General features: G+C 45.6%; 1 protein-coding gene across 14 annotated transcripts in view; it reads left to right on the plus strand.

Moving 5' to 3' along the window:
• The window catches only part of EPB41L2 (erythrocyte membrane protein band 4.1 like 2), a 640,934-nt gene that overhangs the window by 494,900 nt on the left and 131,574 nt on the right, over positions 1-14,460 (plus strand). For all 14 annotated transcript variants that reach the window (XM_063917319.1, XM_063917312.1, XM_063917311.1 and 11 more), the window contains one exon: positions 2,770-2,942. In XM_063917319.1, coding sequence (XP_063773389.1) covers positions 2,770-2,942 — 173 coding nt within the window. The remainder of the gene's footprint in view (positions 1-2,769; positions 2,943-14,460) is intronic.

The following is a 14,460-nucleotide window of genomic DNA, read 5'->3' on the forward strand; positions in this document are numbered from 1 at the left end:
ACTGCCACGAGTAGAGATGATGGCATCCCGCCTCAACAAAAAGCTACAGAGGTATTGCGCCAGGTCAAGAGACCCTCAGGCGATAGCTGTAGACGCTCTAGTGACACCGTGGGTGTTCCAGTCGGTCTATGTATTTCCTCCTCTTCCTCTCATACCCAAGGTACTGAGAATCATAAGAATAAGAGGAGTGAGAACAATTCTCATTGTTCCGGATTGGCCAAGAAGGACTTGGTATTTAGAGCTGCAAGAAATGCTCACAGAGGACCCATGGCCTCTGCCTCTAAGACATGACTTGTTGCAACAGGGGCCCTGTCTGTTCCAAGACTTACCGAGGCTGCGTTTGACGGCATGGCGGTTGAACGCCGGATCCAGGCAGAGATAGGCATTCCGGGTGAGGTTATTCCTACGCTGATAAAGGCTAGGAAGGACGTGACGGCTAAACATTATCACCGTATATGGCGAAAATATGTTGCTTGGTGTGAGGCCAGGAATGCCCCTACGGAGGAATTCCAGCTGGGCCGTTTCCTTCACTTCCTACAGTTGGGAGTGACTTTGGGCCTAAAATTGGGTTCCATTAAGGTCCAGATTTCGGCCCTATCCATTTTCTCTCAAAAAGAACTGGCTTCTCTTCCTGAAGTTCAGACGTTTGTAAAGGGAGTGCTGCATATTCAGCCCCCTTTTGTGCCTCCAGTGGCACCTTGGGATCTTAACGTGGTGTTGAGTTTCCTGAAGTCACACTGGTTTGAGCCACTTAAAACCGTGGAGTTAAAATTTCTCACGTGGAAGGTGGTCATGCTATTAGCCTTGGCTTCAGCCAGGCGTGTGTCAGAATTGGCGGCTTTGTCACATAAAAGCCCCTATCTGGTTTTCCATATTGACAGGGCGGAATTGCGGACCTGTCTGCAATTTCTGCCAAAAGTGGTGTCATCTTTTCATATGAACCAACCTATTGTGGTGCCTGTGGCTACTCGTGACTTGGAGGATTCCGAGTTACTAGATGTGGTCAGGACTTTGAAGGTTTATGTAGCCGGAACGGCTAGAGTCAGGAAACTGAGTCACTGTTTATCCTGTATGCACCCAACAAGCTGGGTGCTCCTGCTTCAAAGCAAACTATTGCTCGCTGGATCTGTAACACGATTCAGCAGGCTCATTCTGCGCCGGGATTGCCGCTGCCAAAATCAGTAAAAGCCCATTCCACAAGGAAGGTGGGCTCCTCTTGGGCGGCTGCCCGAGGGGTCTCGGCATTACAGCTTTGCCGAGCAGCTACTTGGTCGGGTTCAAACACTTTTGCAAAGTTCTACAAGTTTGATACCCTGGCTGAGGAGGACCTTGTGTTTGCTCATTCGGTGCTGCAGAGTTATCCGCACTCTCCCGCCCGTTTAGGAGCTTTGGTATAATCCCCATGGTCCTTACGGAGTCCCCAGCATCCACTAGAACGTTAGAGAAAATAAGATTTTACTTACCGGTAAATCTATTTCTCGTAGTCCGTATTGGATGCTGGGCGCCCGTCCCAAGTGCGTACTTTTTCTGCAATGCTTGTATATAGTTATTGCTTACATAAGGGTTATGTTATAGTTGCATCAAGGTTGATCTGATGTTCTATTGTTGTTCATACTGTTAACTGGGTTAGTTTATCACGAGTTATATACGGTGTGATTGGTGTGGCTGGTATGAGTCTTGCCCTGGATTCCAAAATCCTTTCCTTGTACTGTCAGCTCTTCCGGGCACAGTTTCTTTAACTGAGGTCTAGAGGAGGGACATAGAGGGAGGAGCCAGAGCACACCAGTATCCAAATTCTTTCTTAAAGTGCCCTGTCTCCTGCGGAGCCCGTCTATTCCCCATGGTCCTTACGGAGTCCCCAGCATCCACTACGGACTACGAGAAATAGATTTACCAGTAATTAATATCTTATTTATTTTTTTATGGGCGACACCCATCAGAGCAATTCAATTGTTGCTCTGATTGGGATGCCCATTACTTTAAGTCCCCAAATAGACTGTGTTTAGCCACAAATAGCAGCTAATCCTGTCTAAAGTAGTCCCCGCAGCACAGGGCACCCAAAGGGGACACTTGGCACATTTCTACTCTGCATCTCAGGCTGCTTCAAGCAGGAATGACGGTGGCGGCGGTAATCGAGCCCAACAGCAGTACAATTTATTTTCTGCTGTTGTGCACCACCTAGTGGCCAGCACCTAAACATACAATTGAATCGCTCCCTTAGATTTTCATGAAACATACTTCACATTTTATCACATTTGTCATTTTTAAATATTCCCTGTCAGATGGCTACATACTTTTAATACCTAATTGAGCCAAAGTAAAACAAAACCCAGATTATTATGTTTTCTGGCTTTAGAAATTGTGTGCTGCGAAAGAAACTCATTTGCTAATTTATTTCATTTGTTGCTTTTATTCAGTCTATTGTTTCCGCTAGCAGGCAACAATTAATGTCAACCACAATAGCACTCCAGCTGTTCATGACTTCCTGTTTTGTCTTAAAAGCACCAAGTGTAGAACCTGAAACACGTCTGTAAAACAGTGTCACTTTAGAATCTATAATAAGTAGACATATGTTACCCTTGAATTTGTAAAGGTATTTCTTGCAGTATGTAAGTTTATAACTTATTTACAGAATGCTATTCTCCAGACGAAAATGTGAAGTTGAGATTTTATAAGTAAACAATAAACTGCTTATTTTACCAAATAAAAACAAAACATGATCTTAAATAGAGCTAGTAGAACATATTTGATATGTGCTATACTTAACAGGCTCTCCTCACCAGAACAGCCGCCAAAGGCCAAGTTCTTGACTCTGGGATCTAAGTTTCGTTACAGTGGCCGAACACAGGCACAAACACGTGAAGCAAGCACGAGAATAGACAGGCCAGCTCCATATTTTGAACGCACCTCAAGCAAACGTGTTTCCAGGAGTCTTGATGGAGGTAACAAATGTTTTTAATTTAGGTTAGTGTGCTGTGATTGTGATAAGATCCAGGTTAGGTCAAAACATGATAATCTATATAACTGTACAGTGTTCTTGTTAATAACGCCGTAATCTGTTTGGTTGGGTTTGGTACATAGTTCATTGCAAGCTTTATGATCAGGGTTATAAACAAAAGTCTTCCATCCTTCTATGGCTTTTTCTTTCCCTTTAGTGGCCGTGCCACACCATAGTGCCCAAAATGCATAGTATGCCATACAGTAGTGCCACCAATTCATAGTATGTGACAGTAGTTTCTCCATTTAAGTACGCCACACAGTAGGGTGTCCAATTCAAATTCATAGTATGCCACACAGTAGTGCCTCCATTTTAATATGTCCCACACTAGTGACCCCAATTCATAATGTGCCACACATTAGTGCCTTCCCTTTTTAGTATGCCACGCAGTAGTGCCTCCAATTAATATTATAGGGGAAAAATCTCAAAGTGAAGCTAGATTAGGCACTCACTAGTTACTATCGGTGATTGATTTGTATTGTGTTTGTAGTAACAGTCAGACAAAAGGATTTTGTAATCATTAGAGAAGTCTCTTCATTGATTGCCGGGATCAGGTTTAGAAGGTCTGAAAACTGTGGTCTTAGGGGGTTATTCAGAGTTGTTAGCAAACCAAATAAGTCAGCAATTGGGCAAAACCATGCTGCACTGCAGGTGGTGTAGAATGTAACGTGCAGAAAGATTTAGATTTGGGTGGGGTGTGTTCAAACTGAAATCTAAATTGCAGTGTAAAAATAAAACAGTCTGTATGTACCCTGCACAGAAACAATATAACCCACCCAAATCTAACTCTCTCTGCACGTTATATCTGCCCCACCTGCCGTGCAATATGGTTTTGCCCAATTGCTAACTTTGCTAACAAGGTTTGCTAACGGTGAATAACCCCCTTAGTGTAAAGGCAGCCATTGTACTAGGAGCGCATTTTAGTGGTGTTGAGCTCTGCAAGTCAGCAGTAGGTGATTGGAATTTGGCATGAATTGGCTGGTGAAGAGTGCACATGCCTCCTCTAATCCAGAAATGGGGTGGCACCCTCATTTACCATAATGATCGCGAAATCCAGCAGTCATCTAGCAGAGTCATGTTGTCTGGTTTGTTAAAAAAAAAAAAAAAAACCCTTCTGTCATGAACACAAATAGAGATCAAACCATGGTGGAGAAAACGGGTGTAGTATGGTATGCCGGCGGCCGGGCTCCCGGCGACCAGCATACCGGCGTCCGACCGCCGGCATACCGACAACGTGGAGAGCGCAAATGAGCCCCTTGCGGGCACGGTGGCGCGCGACACACTATTTTATTCTCCCTCCAGGGGGGTCGTGGGCCCCCACGAGGGAGAAAAAGTGTCGGTATGCCGGCTGTCGGGATTCCGGCGCCGGTATACTGTGCAGTCGGCATACTGAAGACCACCCGGAGAAAACTAGTTACCAGGACCGTGACAACTATTATTTGCCGACCAGCCTGTTCGTATTGTTTAGATATGGTATTACTCAAAGGGGTCCCAGAACAACAAATTTAGCCATGCAATCAGAAGTGTCATCTATGTAGACAATTGACAAAAAAATAATAAAGAAATCTAAAACTGTTCTATAACTAGAAAGTCCACACGTAAGTAATCTGACAGTTGGCAGTTTCCATGGGTGTCCAAGAAACACAAGTAAATTCATTTGTTTACCAAACATTTATATGCTTAATGTTTTAATGATATTAAGTATATTCTTTATTGTAAACCACTAAAATTGACTGCAGTACTTGTATTGATTTTATATTCTTTGCTTGATTGCTAGGAAAATACTCAAAAAATTTAAAAAAATAAAAGGGAAAGATCTTCTGCACCAGTTGGTACTATTGTACCTTTATAGGAATCCCCAGGTATTAATTAGGAAGATATCATGTAGTCCTATCATACATGTGAGTGTGCTGCCATAGATGGATGAAGTATGTAGACTAGGAACAACCGTAAAAGAACCAAGAAAAAAAAAGTGAAAACAATGACTTGCGCCCTAGCTCCAGCTTGGCACCCGTCCAAAAGAACACCACTTCTTTAAACACACAAATACACAAGATGGGCGGTCTCCAAGCGCTGCTTTTGCAATCCTTCTGTCCTGATGATCCTCAAAGAGATAACAACAATATGTTGGACTCTTCAATGTTTTATTGTTGTACCCTGTTGTTTTGCTAGAACTGACCTTTCTTCAAAACAATGCATTCACATAAAGGTTTCTTTCATCACCTCTTCTATGTATCGCAGTAAGTATGTAAGATATCCGAAAATTGGAACCCAGCTTACCTTATGGATAAGCCCTATGTGCCTCAAAAGGTATCTTTCTCCACAATGGTCTCCTCCACGTTTCCCAAAGATAAGTTCCACGTCCTCTTTATATTTAAAATTTTTTTTTATTCTAACCACAAGCATGTGGTAAAAACAATTTAAAAATGAACAAACATAAGGGTACCCACTATAGACAGGCAAGGCCACCTCCACTTACATCCCTTAGATGGATATAGAGATAAAGTATTACACCACCAAAAAGGTGGGTATCCACATAGGTGGTAGGGTTCAAGCCTGGGGTCCTTAAACAATGCACCAACGCGTTTCGGATGTAAATCCTTCCTCAGGGTGTAATTGTAGAAGTGACCTTCTCGGTCCTTTATACCCACTAAACATTATCACATGATCCTGCCGTCCAATGGGGTTACAGTAACATCTAAATTCATCTTTATACACAGTTAATATACCCCAAATACTGCACATGAACTGATTTCCAAACAGTGATCATACGTATATACATAAATACATATTCTTACTAAAAATCATTAAAAAATTCCTAAATTCATATTAATTGGTAATAAATAAGATCCGGTTGATAATCCAAATGATCATATATATCCCATATTAATATCATGGCTCCCGGACTATAATATCCATGTATTCACGGAGTCCTGGTTTATTAGTCCTCCCCTTCCTCTATGATGTCATTACATATTCACCGATGTTTCAGTTTGTTAGCTTTGGTAACCATGGAGATCGCACGTACTGCACGTATCTCCTGTGTCCCGGAAGGTTCCTTCCTGTGTTTGCAGTAATACGGACCCGGAAGTGTTCGTCAATCATTACTTCCGGTCTTTGACACGCATTCACGGAAGAGAATTCACGGAAAGGTTCGTCAATCATTGCTTCCGGTCTTTGACACGCATTCACGGAAGAGAGTTCTTAACCGTCGTGGAACGCATCTAGTCTCACTCGTAACTCATACACCAAACGAGGGGAGAAATAAAATAGAGGATTAATGGGATGTTCTGGTTAAACCAATCCTTAGAAATAACCATACATATTTTCAAAATAGCTACATTATGATGTTAAAGTCGCTATGCATTAAACCTGTAAAGACTATATTGAATAATTGTTTACTTACAATGCAATACATATCAAGTCAGATCACATAATAAATCTTATGTTAAATTTTAAAGAAACCATCATCATTCCTACGCCAATTTGAATTGATACATAGAATGGCACAAAAACTAGTGAGATGGGAAATTGGTGTAGGAATGATGATGAGGCGAGACTTGCTAGAGCTGAGATGAAAAAAATCTTTGAATTAAAAACTTTGCATCCAAAAGGTCTCAACATGGACTTTGAGACCAAATGGTTTCTTTAAAATTTTAAACACTTCCGGGTCCGTATTACTGCAAACACAGGAAGGAACCTTCCGGGACACAGGAGATACGTGCAGTACGTGCGATCTCCATGGTTACCAAAGCTAACAAACTGAAACATCGGTGAATATGTAATGACATCATAGAGGAAGGGGAGGACTAATAAACCAGGACTCCGTGAATACATGGATATTATAGTCCGGGAGCCATGATATTAATATGGGATATATATGATCATTTGGATTATCAACCGGATCTTATTTATTACCAATTAATATGAATTTAGGAATTTTTTAATGATTTTTAGTAAGAATATGTATTTATGTATATACGTATGATCACTGTTTGGAAATCAGTTCATGTGCAGTATTTGGGGTATATTAACTGTGTATAAAGATGAATTTAGATGTTACTGTAACCCCATTGGACGGCAGGATCATGTGATAATGTTTAGTGGGTATAAAGGACCGAGAAGGTCACTTCTACAATTACACCCTGAGGAAGGATTTACATCCGAAACGCGTTGGGGCATTGTTTAAGGACCCCAGGCTTGAACCCTACCACCTATGTGGATACCCACCTTTTTGGTGGTGTTATACTTTATCTCTATATCCATCTAAGGGATGTAAGTGGAGGTGGCCTTGCCTGTCTATAGTGGGTACCCTTATGTTTGTTCATTTTTAAATTGTTTTTACCACATGCTTGTGGTTAGAATAAATTTTTTTTTTTAAATATAAAGAGGACGTGGAACTTATCTTTGGGAAACGTGGAGGAGACCATTGTGGAGAAAGATACCTTTTGAGGCACATAGGGCTTATCCATAAGGTAAGCTGGGTTCCAATTTTCGGATATCTTACATACTTACTGCGATACATAGAAGAGGTGATGAAAGAAACCTTTATGTGAATGCATTGTTTTGAAGAAAGGTCAGTTCTAGCAAAACAACAGGGTACAACAATAAAACATTGAAGAGTCCAACATTTGTTGCCATATTGTTGTTATCTCTTTGAGGATCATCAGGACAGAAGGATTGCAAAAGCAGCGCTTGGAGACCGCCCATCTTGTGTATTTGTAAAAGAACCAAGAGTTGTCATCTTGCTGGCGCGCTATAGAGAAAATATTTTTCTCTAACGTCCTAAGTGGATGCTGGGGACTCCGTCAGGACCATGGGGAATAGCGGCTCCGCAGGAGACAGGGCACAAAAAGTAAGCTTTTAGGATCACATGGTGTGTACTGGCTCCTCCCCCCATGACCCCCCTCCAAGCCTCAGTTAGGTTTTTGTGCCCGTCCGAGCAGGGTGCAATCTAGGTGGCTCTCCTAAAGAGCTGCTTAGAAAAAGTTTTTTAGGTTTTTTATTTTCAGTGAGTCCTGCTGGCAACAGGCTCACTGCATCGAGGGACTTAGGGGAGAGAATTTCAACTCACCTGCGTGCAGGATGGATTGGATTCTTAGGCTACTGGACACCATTAGCTCCAGAGGGAGTCGGAACACAGGTCTCACCCTGGGGTTCGTCCCGGAGCCGCGCCGCCGACCCCCCTTACAGATGCTGAAGATTGAAGGTCCGGAAACAGGCGGCAGAAGGCTCTTCAGTCTTCATGAAGGTAGCGCACAGCACTGCAGCTGTGCGCCATTGTTGTCACACACTTCACACCAGACGGTCACGGAGGGTGCAGGGCGCTGCTGGGGGCGCCCTGGGCAGCAATATATATAATACCTTTTATGGCAAAAGAATACATCACATATAGCCATTAAGGCTATATGTATGTATTTAACCCATGCCAAATGTCTAGAACTCCGGGAGAAAAGCCCGCCGGAATAGGGGGCGGGGCTTATTCTCCTCAGCACACAGTGCCATTTTCCTGCTCAGCTCCGCTGTGAGGAAGGCTCCCAGGACTCTCCCCTGCACTGCACTACAGAAACAGGGTAAAACAGAGAGGGGGGGCATATTTTGGCGATATTTTTATATATTTAAGCGGCTATAAGGAACAACACTTATATAGGGTTGTTCCCATATATATTATAGCGCTTGGGTGTGTGCTGGCAAACTCTCCCTCTGTCTCCCCAAAGGGCTAGTGGGGTCCTGTCTTCGATAAGAGCATTCCCTGTGTGTCTGCTGTGTCGGTACGTGTGTGTCGACATGTATGAGGACGATGTTGGCGTGGAGGCAGAGCAATTGCCGATAATGGTGATGTCACCCCCCAGGGAGTCGACACCGGAATGGATGGCTTTGTTTATGGAATTACGTGATAATGTCAGCACATTACAAAAATCAGTTGACGACATGAGACGGCCGGCAAACCAGTTAGTACCTGCCCAGGCGTCTCAGACACCGTCAGGGGCTGTAAAGCGCCCTTTACCTCAGTCGGTCGACACAGACCCAGACACAGACACTGAATCTAGTGTCGACGGTGATGAAACAAACGTATTTTCAAGTAGGGCCACACGTTATATGATCACGGCAATGAAGGAGGCTTTGCATATCTCTGATACTACAAGTACCACAAAAAGGGGTATTATGTGGGGGGTGAAAAAACTACCTGTAGTTTTTCCTGAATCAGAGGAATTAAATGATGTATGTGATGAAGCGTGGGTTAACCCAGATAGAAAAATGCTAATTTCAAAAAAGTTATTAGCATTATACCCTTTCCCGCCAGAGGTTAGGGCGCGCTGGGAAACACCCCCTAGGGTGGATAAGGCGCTCACACGCTTATCAAAACAAGTGGCGTTACCGTCTCCTGATACGGCCGCCCTCAAGGATCCAGCTGATAGGAGGCTGGAAACTACCCTGAAAAGTATATACACTCATACTGGTGTTATACTGCGACCAGCCATCGCCTCAGCCTGGATGTGCAGTGCTGGGGTCGTCTGGTTGGATTCCCTGACTGAAAATATTGATACCCTGGATAGGAACAGTATTTTATTGACTATAGAGCAATTAAAGGATGCTTTCCTTTATATGCGAGATGCGCAGAGAGATATTTGCACTCTGGCATCGAGAGTAAATGCGATGTCCATATCTGCCAGAAGGAGTTTATGGACGCGACAGTGGTCAGGTGATGCGGATTCCAAATGACATATGGAAGTATTGCCGTATAAAGGGGAGGAATTATTTGGCGTCGGTCTATCGGATCTGGTGGCTACTGCAACTGCCGGAAAATCCACTTTTTTACCTCAGACCCCCTCCCAACAGAAAAAGACACCGTCTTTTCAGCCGCAGTCCTTTCGTTCCTATAAGAACAAGCGGACAAAAGGACAGTCATATCTGCCTCGGGGCAGAGGAAGGGGTAAGAGAGGGCAGCAAGCAGCCCCTGCCCAGGAACAGAAGCCCTCCCAGGGTTCTGCAAAGCCCTCAGCATGACGCTGGGGCCTTACAAGCGGACTCAGGAACGGTGGGGGGTCGACTCAAGAATTTCAGCGCACAGTGGGCTTGCTCACAGGTGGACCCCTGGATTCTACAGGTAGTATCTCAGGGTTACAGGTTGGAATTCGAGAAGTCTCCCCCTCGCCGGTTCCTAAAGTCTGCTTTGGCAACGTCTCCCTCAGACAGGGCGACGGTATTGGAAGCCATTCACAAGCTGTTTGCTCAGCAGGTGATAGTCAAGGTACCCCTCCTACAACAGGGAAAGGGGTATTACTCCACGCTATTTGTGGTACCGAAGCCGGACGGCTCGGTAAGACCTATTCTAAATCTCAAATCTTTGAACCTGTACATACAAAAATTCAAGTTCAAGATGGAGTCACTCAGAGCAGTGATAGCGAATCTGGAAGAAGGGGACTTTATGGTGTCCCTGGACATAAAGGACGCTTACCTGCATGTCCCAATTTGCCCTTCACATCAAGGGTACCTCAGGTTCGTGGTGCAAAACTGTCATTATCAGTTTCAGACGCTGCCGTTTGGATTGTCCACGGCACCTCGGGTCTTTACCAAGGTAATGGCCGAAATGATGATCCTTCTACGAAGAAGAGGCGTATTAATTATCCCTTACTTGGACGATCTCCTGATAAGGGCAAGATCCAGAGAACAGCTGGAAGACGGAGTAGCACTAACCCAACTAGTGCTGCAACAACACGGGTGGATTCTGAATTTTCCAAAATCTCAGTTGACCCCGACGACACGTCTGCTGTTCCTGGGAATGATTCTGGACACGGTTCAGAAAAAGGTGTTTCTTCCGGAGGAGAAAGCCAGGGAGCTATCCGAACTTGTCAGGAACCTCCTAAAACCAGGGACAGTGTCTGTGCATCAATGCACAAGAGTCCTGGGAAAGATGGTGGCTTCTTACGAAGCGATTCCATGCGGCAGATTCCACGCACGAACTTTTCAGTGGGATCTGCTGGACAAATGGTCCGGATCGCATCTGCAGATGCATCAGCGGATAACCTTATCGCCACGGACAAGGGTGTCTCTTCTGTGGTGGTTGCAGAGTGCTCATCTGTTAGAGGGCCGCAGATTCGGCATACAGGACTGGGTCCTGGTGACCACGGATGCCAGTCTGAGAGGCTGGGGAGCGGTCACACAAGGAAGAAACTTCCAGGGAGTATGGTCAAGCCTGGAGATGTCTCTTCACATAAATATACTGGAGCTAAGAGCGATTTACAATGCTCTAAGTCTGGCAAAACCCCTGCTTCAGGGTCAGCCGGTGTTGATCCAGTCGGACAACATCACGGCAGTCGCCCACGTAAACAGACAGGGCGGCACAAGAAGCAGGACAGCAATGGCAGAAGCTGCAAGGATTCTTCGCTGGGCGGAAGATCATGTGATAGCACTGTCAGCAGTATTCATTCCGGGAGTGGACAACTGGGAAGAAGACTTCCTCAGCAGACACGATCTACACCCGGGAGAGTGGGGACTTCATCCAGAAGTCTTCCACATGATTGTGAACCGTTGGGAAAAACCAATGGTGGATATGATGGCGTCCCGCCTCAACAAAAAACTGGACAGGTATTGCGCCAGGTCAAGAGATCCTCAGGCAATAGCTGTGGACGCTCTGGTAACACCGTGGGTGTTCCAGTCAGTGTATGTGTTCCCTCCTCTGCCTCTCATACCAAAAGTACTGAGAATTATACGGCAAAAGGGAGTAAGAACGATACTAGTGGCTCCGGATTGGCCAAGAAGAACTTGGTACCCGGAACTTCAAGAGATGCTCACGGAGGATCCGTGGCCTCTACCTCTAAGACGGGACCTGCTTCAGCAGGGACCGTGTCTATTCCAAGACTTACCGCGGCTGCGTTTGACGGCATGGCGGTTGAACGCCGAATTCTAAAGGAAAAAGGCATTCCGGAAGAGGTCATTCCTACACTGGTAAAGGCCAGGAAGGAGGTGACTGCACAACATTATCACCGCATTTGGAGGAAATATGTTGCGTGGTGTGAGGCCAGGAAGGCCCCCACGGAGGAATTTCAACTGGGTCGATTCCTACATTTCCTGCAAACAGGATTGTCTATGGGCCTCAAATTGGGGTCCATTAAGGTTCAAATTTCGGCCCTGTCGATTTTCTTCCAGAAAGAATTGGCTTCAGTTCCTGAAGTCCAGACTTTTGTAAAAGGAGTACTACATATACAGCCCCCGGTTGTGCCCCCAGTGGCACCGTGGGATCTTAATGTAGTCTTGGATTTTCTAAAATCCCATTGGTTTGAGCCGCTCAAATCGGTGGAGATGAAGTATCTTACATGGAAAGTGACCATGCTACTGGCCCTGGCTTCAGCCAGGAGAGTATCAGAATTGGCGGCTTTATCATATAAGAGCCCATATCTGATTTTCCATACGGACAGGGCAGAACTGCGGACGCGTCCTCATTTTCTGCCTAAGGTGGTGTCAGCGTTTCACCTGAACCAGCCTATTGTGGTGCCTGCGGCTACTAACGAGTTGGAGGATTCCAAGTTGTTGGACGTGGTCCGGGCATTGAAAATATATATTTCAAGAACGGCTGGAGTCAGAAAGTCTGACTCACTGCTTATATTGTATGCACCCAACAAGATGGGTGCTCCTGCTTCTAAGCAGACGATTGCTCGTTGGATTTGTAGCACAATTCAACTTGCACATTCTGTGGCAGGCTTGCCACAACCTAAATCTGTCAAGGCCCATTCCACAAGGAAAGTGGGCTCATCCTGGGCGGCTGCCCGGGGAGTCTCGGCATTACAACTCTGCCGAGCTGCTACTTGGTCAGGGGCAAACACGTTTGCAAAATTCTACAAATTTGATACCCTGGCTGAGGAGGACCTTGAGTTCTCTCATTCGGTGCTGCAGAGTCATCCGCACTCTCCCGCCCGTTTGGGAGCTTTGGTATAATCCCCATGGTCCTGACGGAGTCCCCAGCATCCACTTAGGACGTTAGAGAAAATAAGAATTTACTTACCGATAATTCTATTTCTCGTAGTCCGTAGTGGATGCTGGGCGCCCATCCCAAGTGCGGATTGTCTGCAATACTTGTACATAGTTATTGTTACAAAAAAAATCGGGTTGTTATTTGTTGTGAGCCGTCTGTTCAGAGGCTCCTACGTTTGTCATACTGTTAACTGGGTTCAGATCACAAGTTATACGGTGTGATTGGTGTGGCTGGTATGAGTCTTACCCGGGGTTCAATATCCTTCCTTATTGTGTACGCTCGTCCGGGCACAGTACCTAACTGAGGCTTGGAGGGGGGGTCATGGGGGGAGGAGCCAGTACACACCATGTGATCCTAAAAGCTTACTTTTTGTGCCCTGTCTCCTGCGGAGCCGCTATTCCCCATGGTCCTGACGGAGTCCCCAGCATCCACTACGGACTACGAGAAATAGAATTATCGGTAAGTAAATTCTTATTTTCTCTAACGTCCTAGGGGATACTGGGATGGTCTTAGTACCATGGGGTATAGATGGGGTCCATTGGAGCCATGGCACTTTAATATTTGTTCAGTGTGCTTGCTCCTCCCCTCTATGCCCCTCTTGCATACTCAGTTTAGAAAAATGTGCCCAAGGAACTGGTGGCATTCTCTGGATCTCCAGAGCGTTTTCTTCAGACTTTGTTCTTTGTTTATTATTTTCAGGTAGCACTGGTTGGCACCAGTCTGCCTGTGTCATGGGACTTAGAGAAAGGAAGGGGGGAGAGATTAAAGGGGACGGACCGGTACCAACCTCTTGAAGGGTTAATGGTCCAGATCCCCGCTGATGGGACATAGCTCCTGAGGTGGTATTTCGCATACCCTCAGGGTGTGCGTGCACTCCCAGCAGCATGCCACCACCCTTAACAAAGCTGAAGACACTAGAGTGTTGAGTACTAAATGGGGGACCCAGTTAGCGGTTCTCCGGTTCAATGTCAGCATAAAGGTGCGGCAGGCACGCTGGGCTGCGCTGCCCGCTGCATACTTCCATACTGGCATGGAAAAGGGGTTTTAACCCCGTTTTCTACATTAGGGAGACATTTGCAAGTATAAAATGTGTAGGTAAAACCGCACGCCAGTCAGGGGGTGGGGCTTCCTAAAGAGCGGGACCAGCAGCTCACAGGCGCCAGTTGCTGCTGCATCAGACTCCAGGCTGCCTGCAGGGTAGGGTTGAAGGGAGAAGAAAGAAGAAACTGTATAGTTGACGCCAGAGCCGGCCTTAACCAATATGATGCCCTAGGCAAGATTTTGGCTGGTGCCCCCTAGTACCACCGCTGGTTCTGCCTCTGACCTTGCACCTCTTTCCCAGCACCATCACCCCTCACCCATAGCAGTCCTTATTTTGGTGTTTGTACCCCCTATATTTTAAATAGGAACAGTTCGCACATTTGGTGCTCAGCCCAAAAAGGGGTGTGTTTTTGCTGGCAAATGGGCATGGCCACACAATAGTACCCCC

The sequence above is a fragment of the Pseudophryne corroboree genome, chromosome 4 (genome assembly GCF_028390025.1).
Source record: "Pseudophryne corroboree isolate aPseCor3 chromosome 4, aPseCor3.hap2, whole genome shotgun sequence".
Lineage (NCBI taxonomy): Eukaryota > Metazoa > Chordata > Amphibia > Anura > Myobatrachidae > Pseudophryne > Pseudophryne corroboree.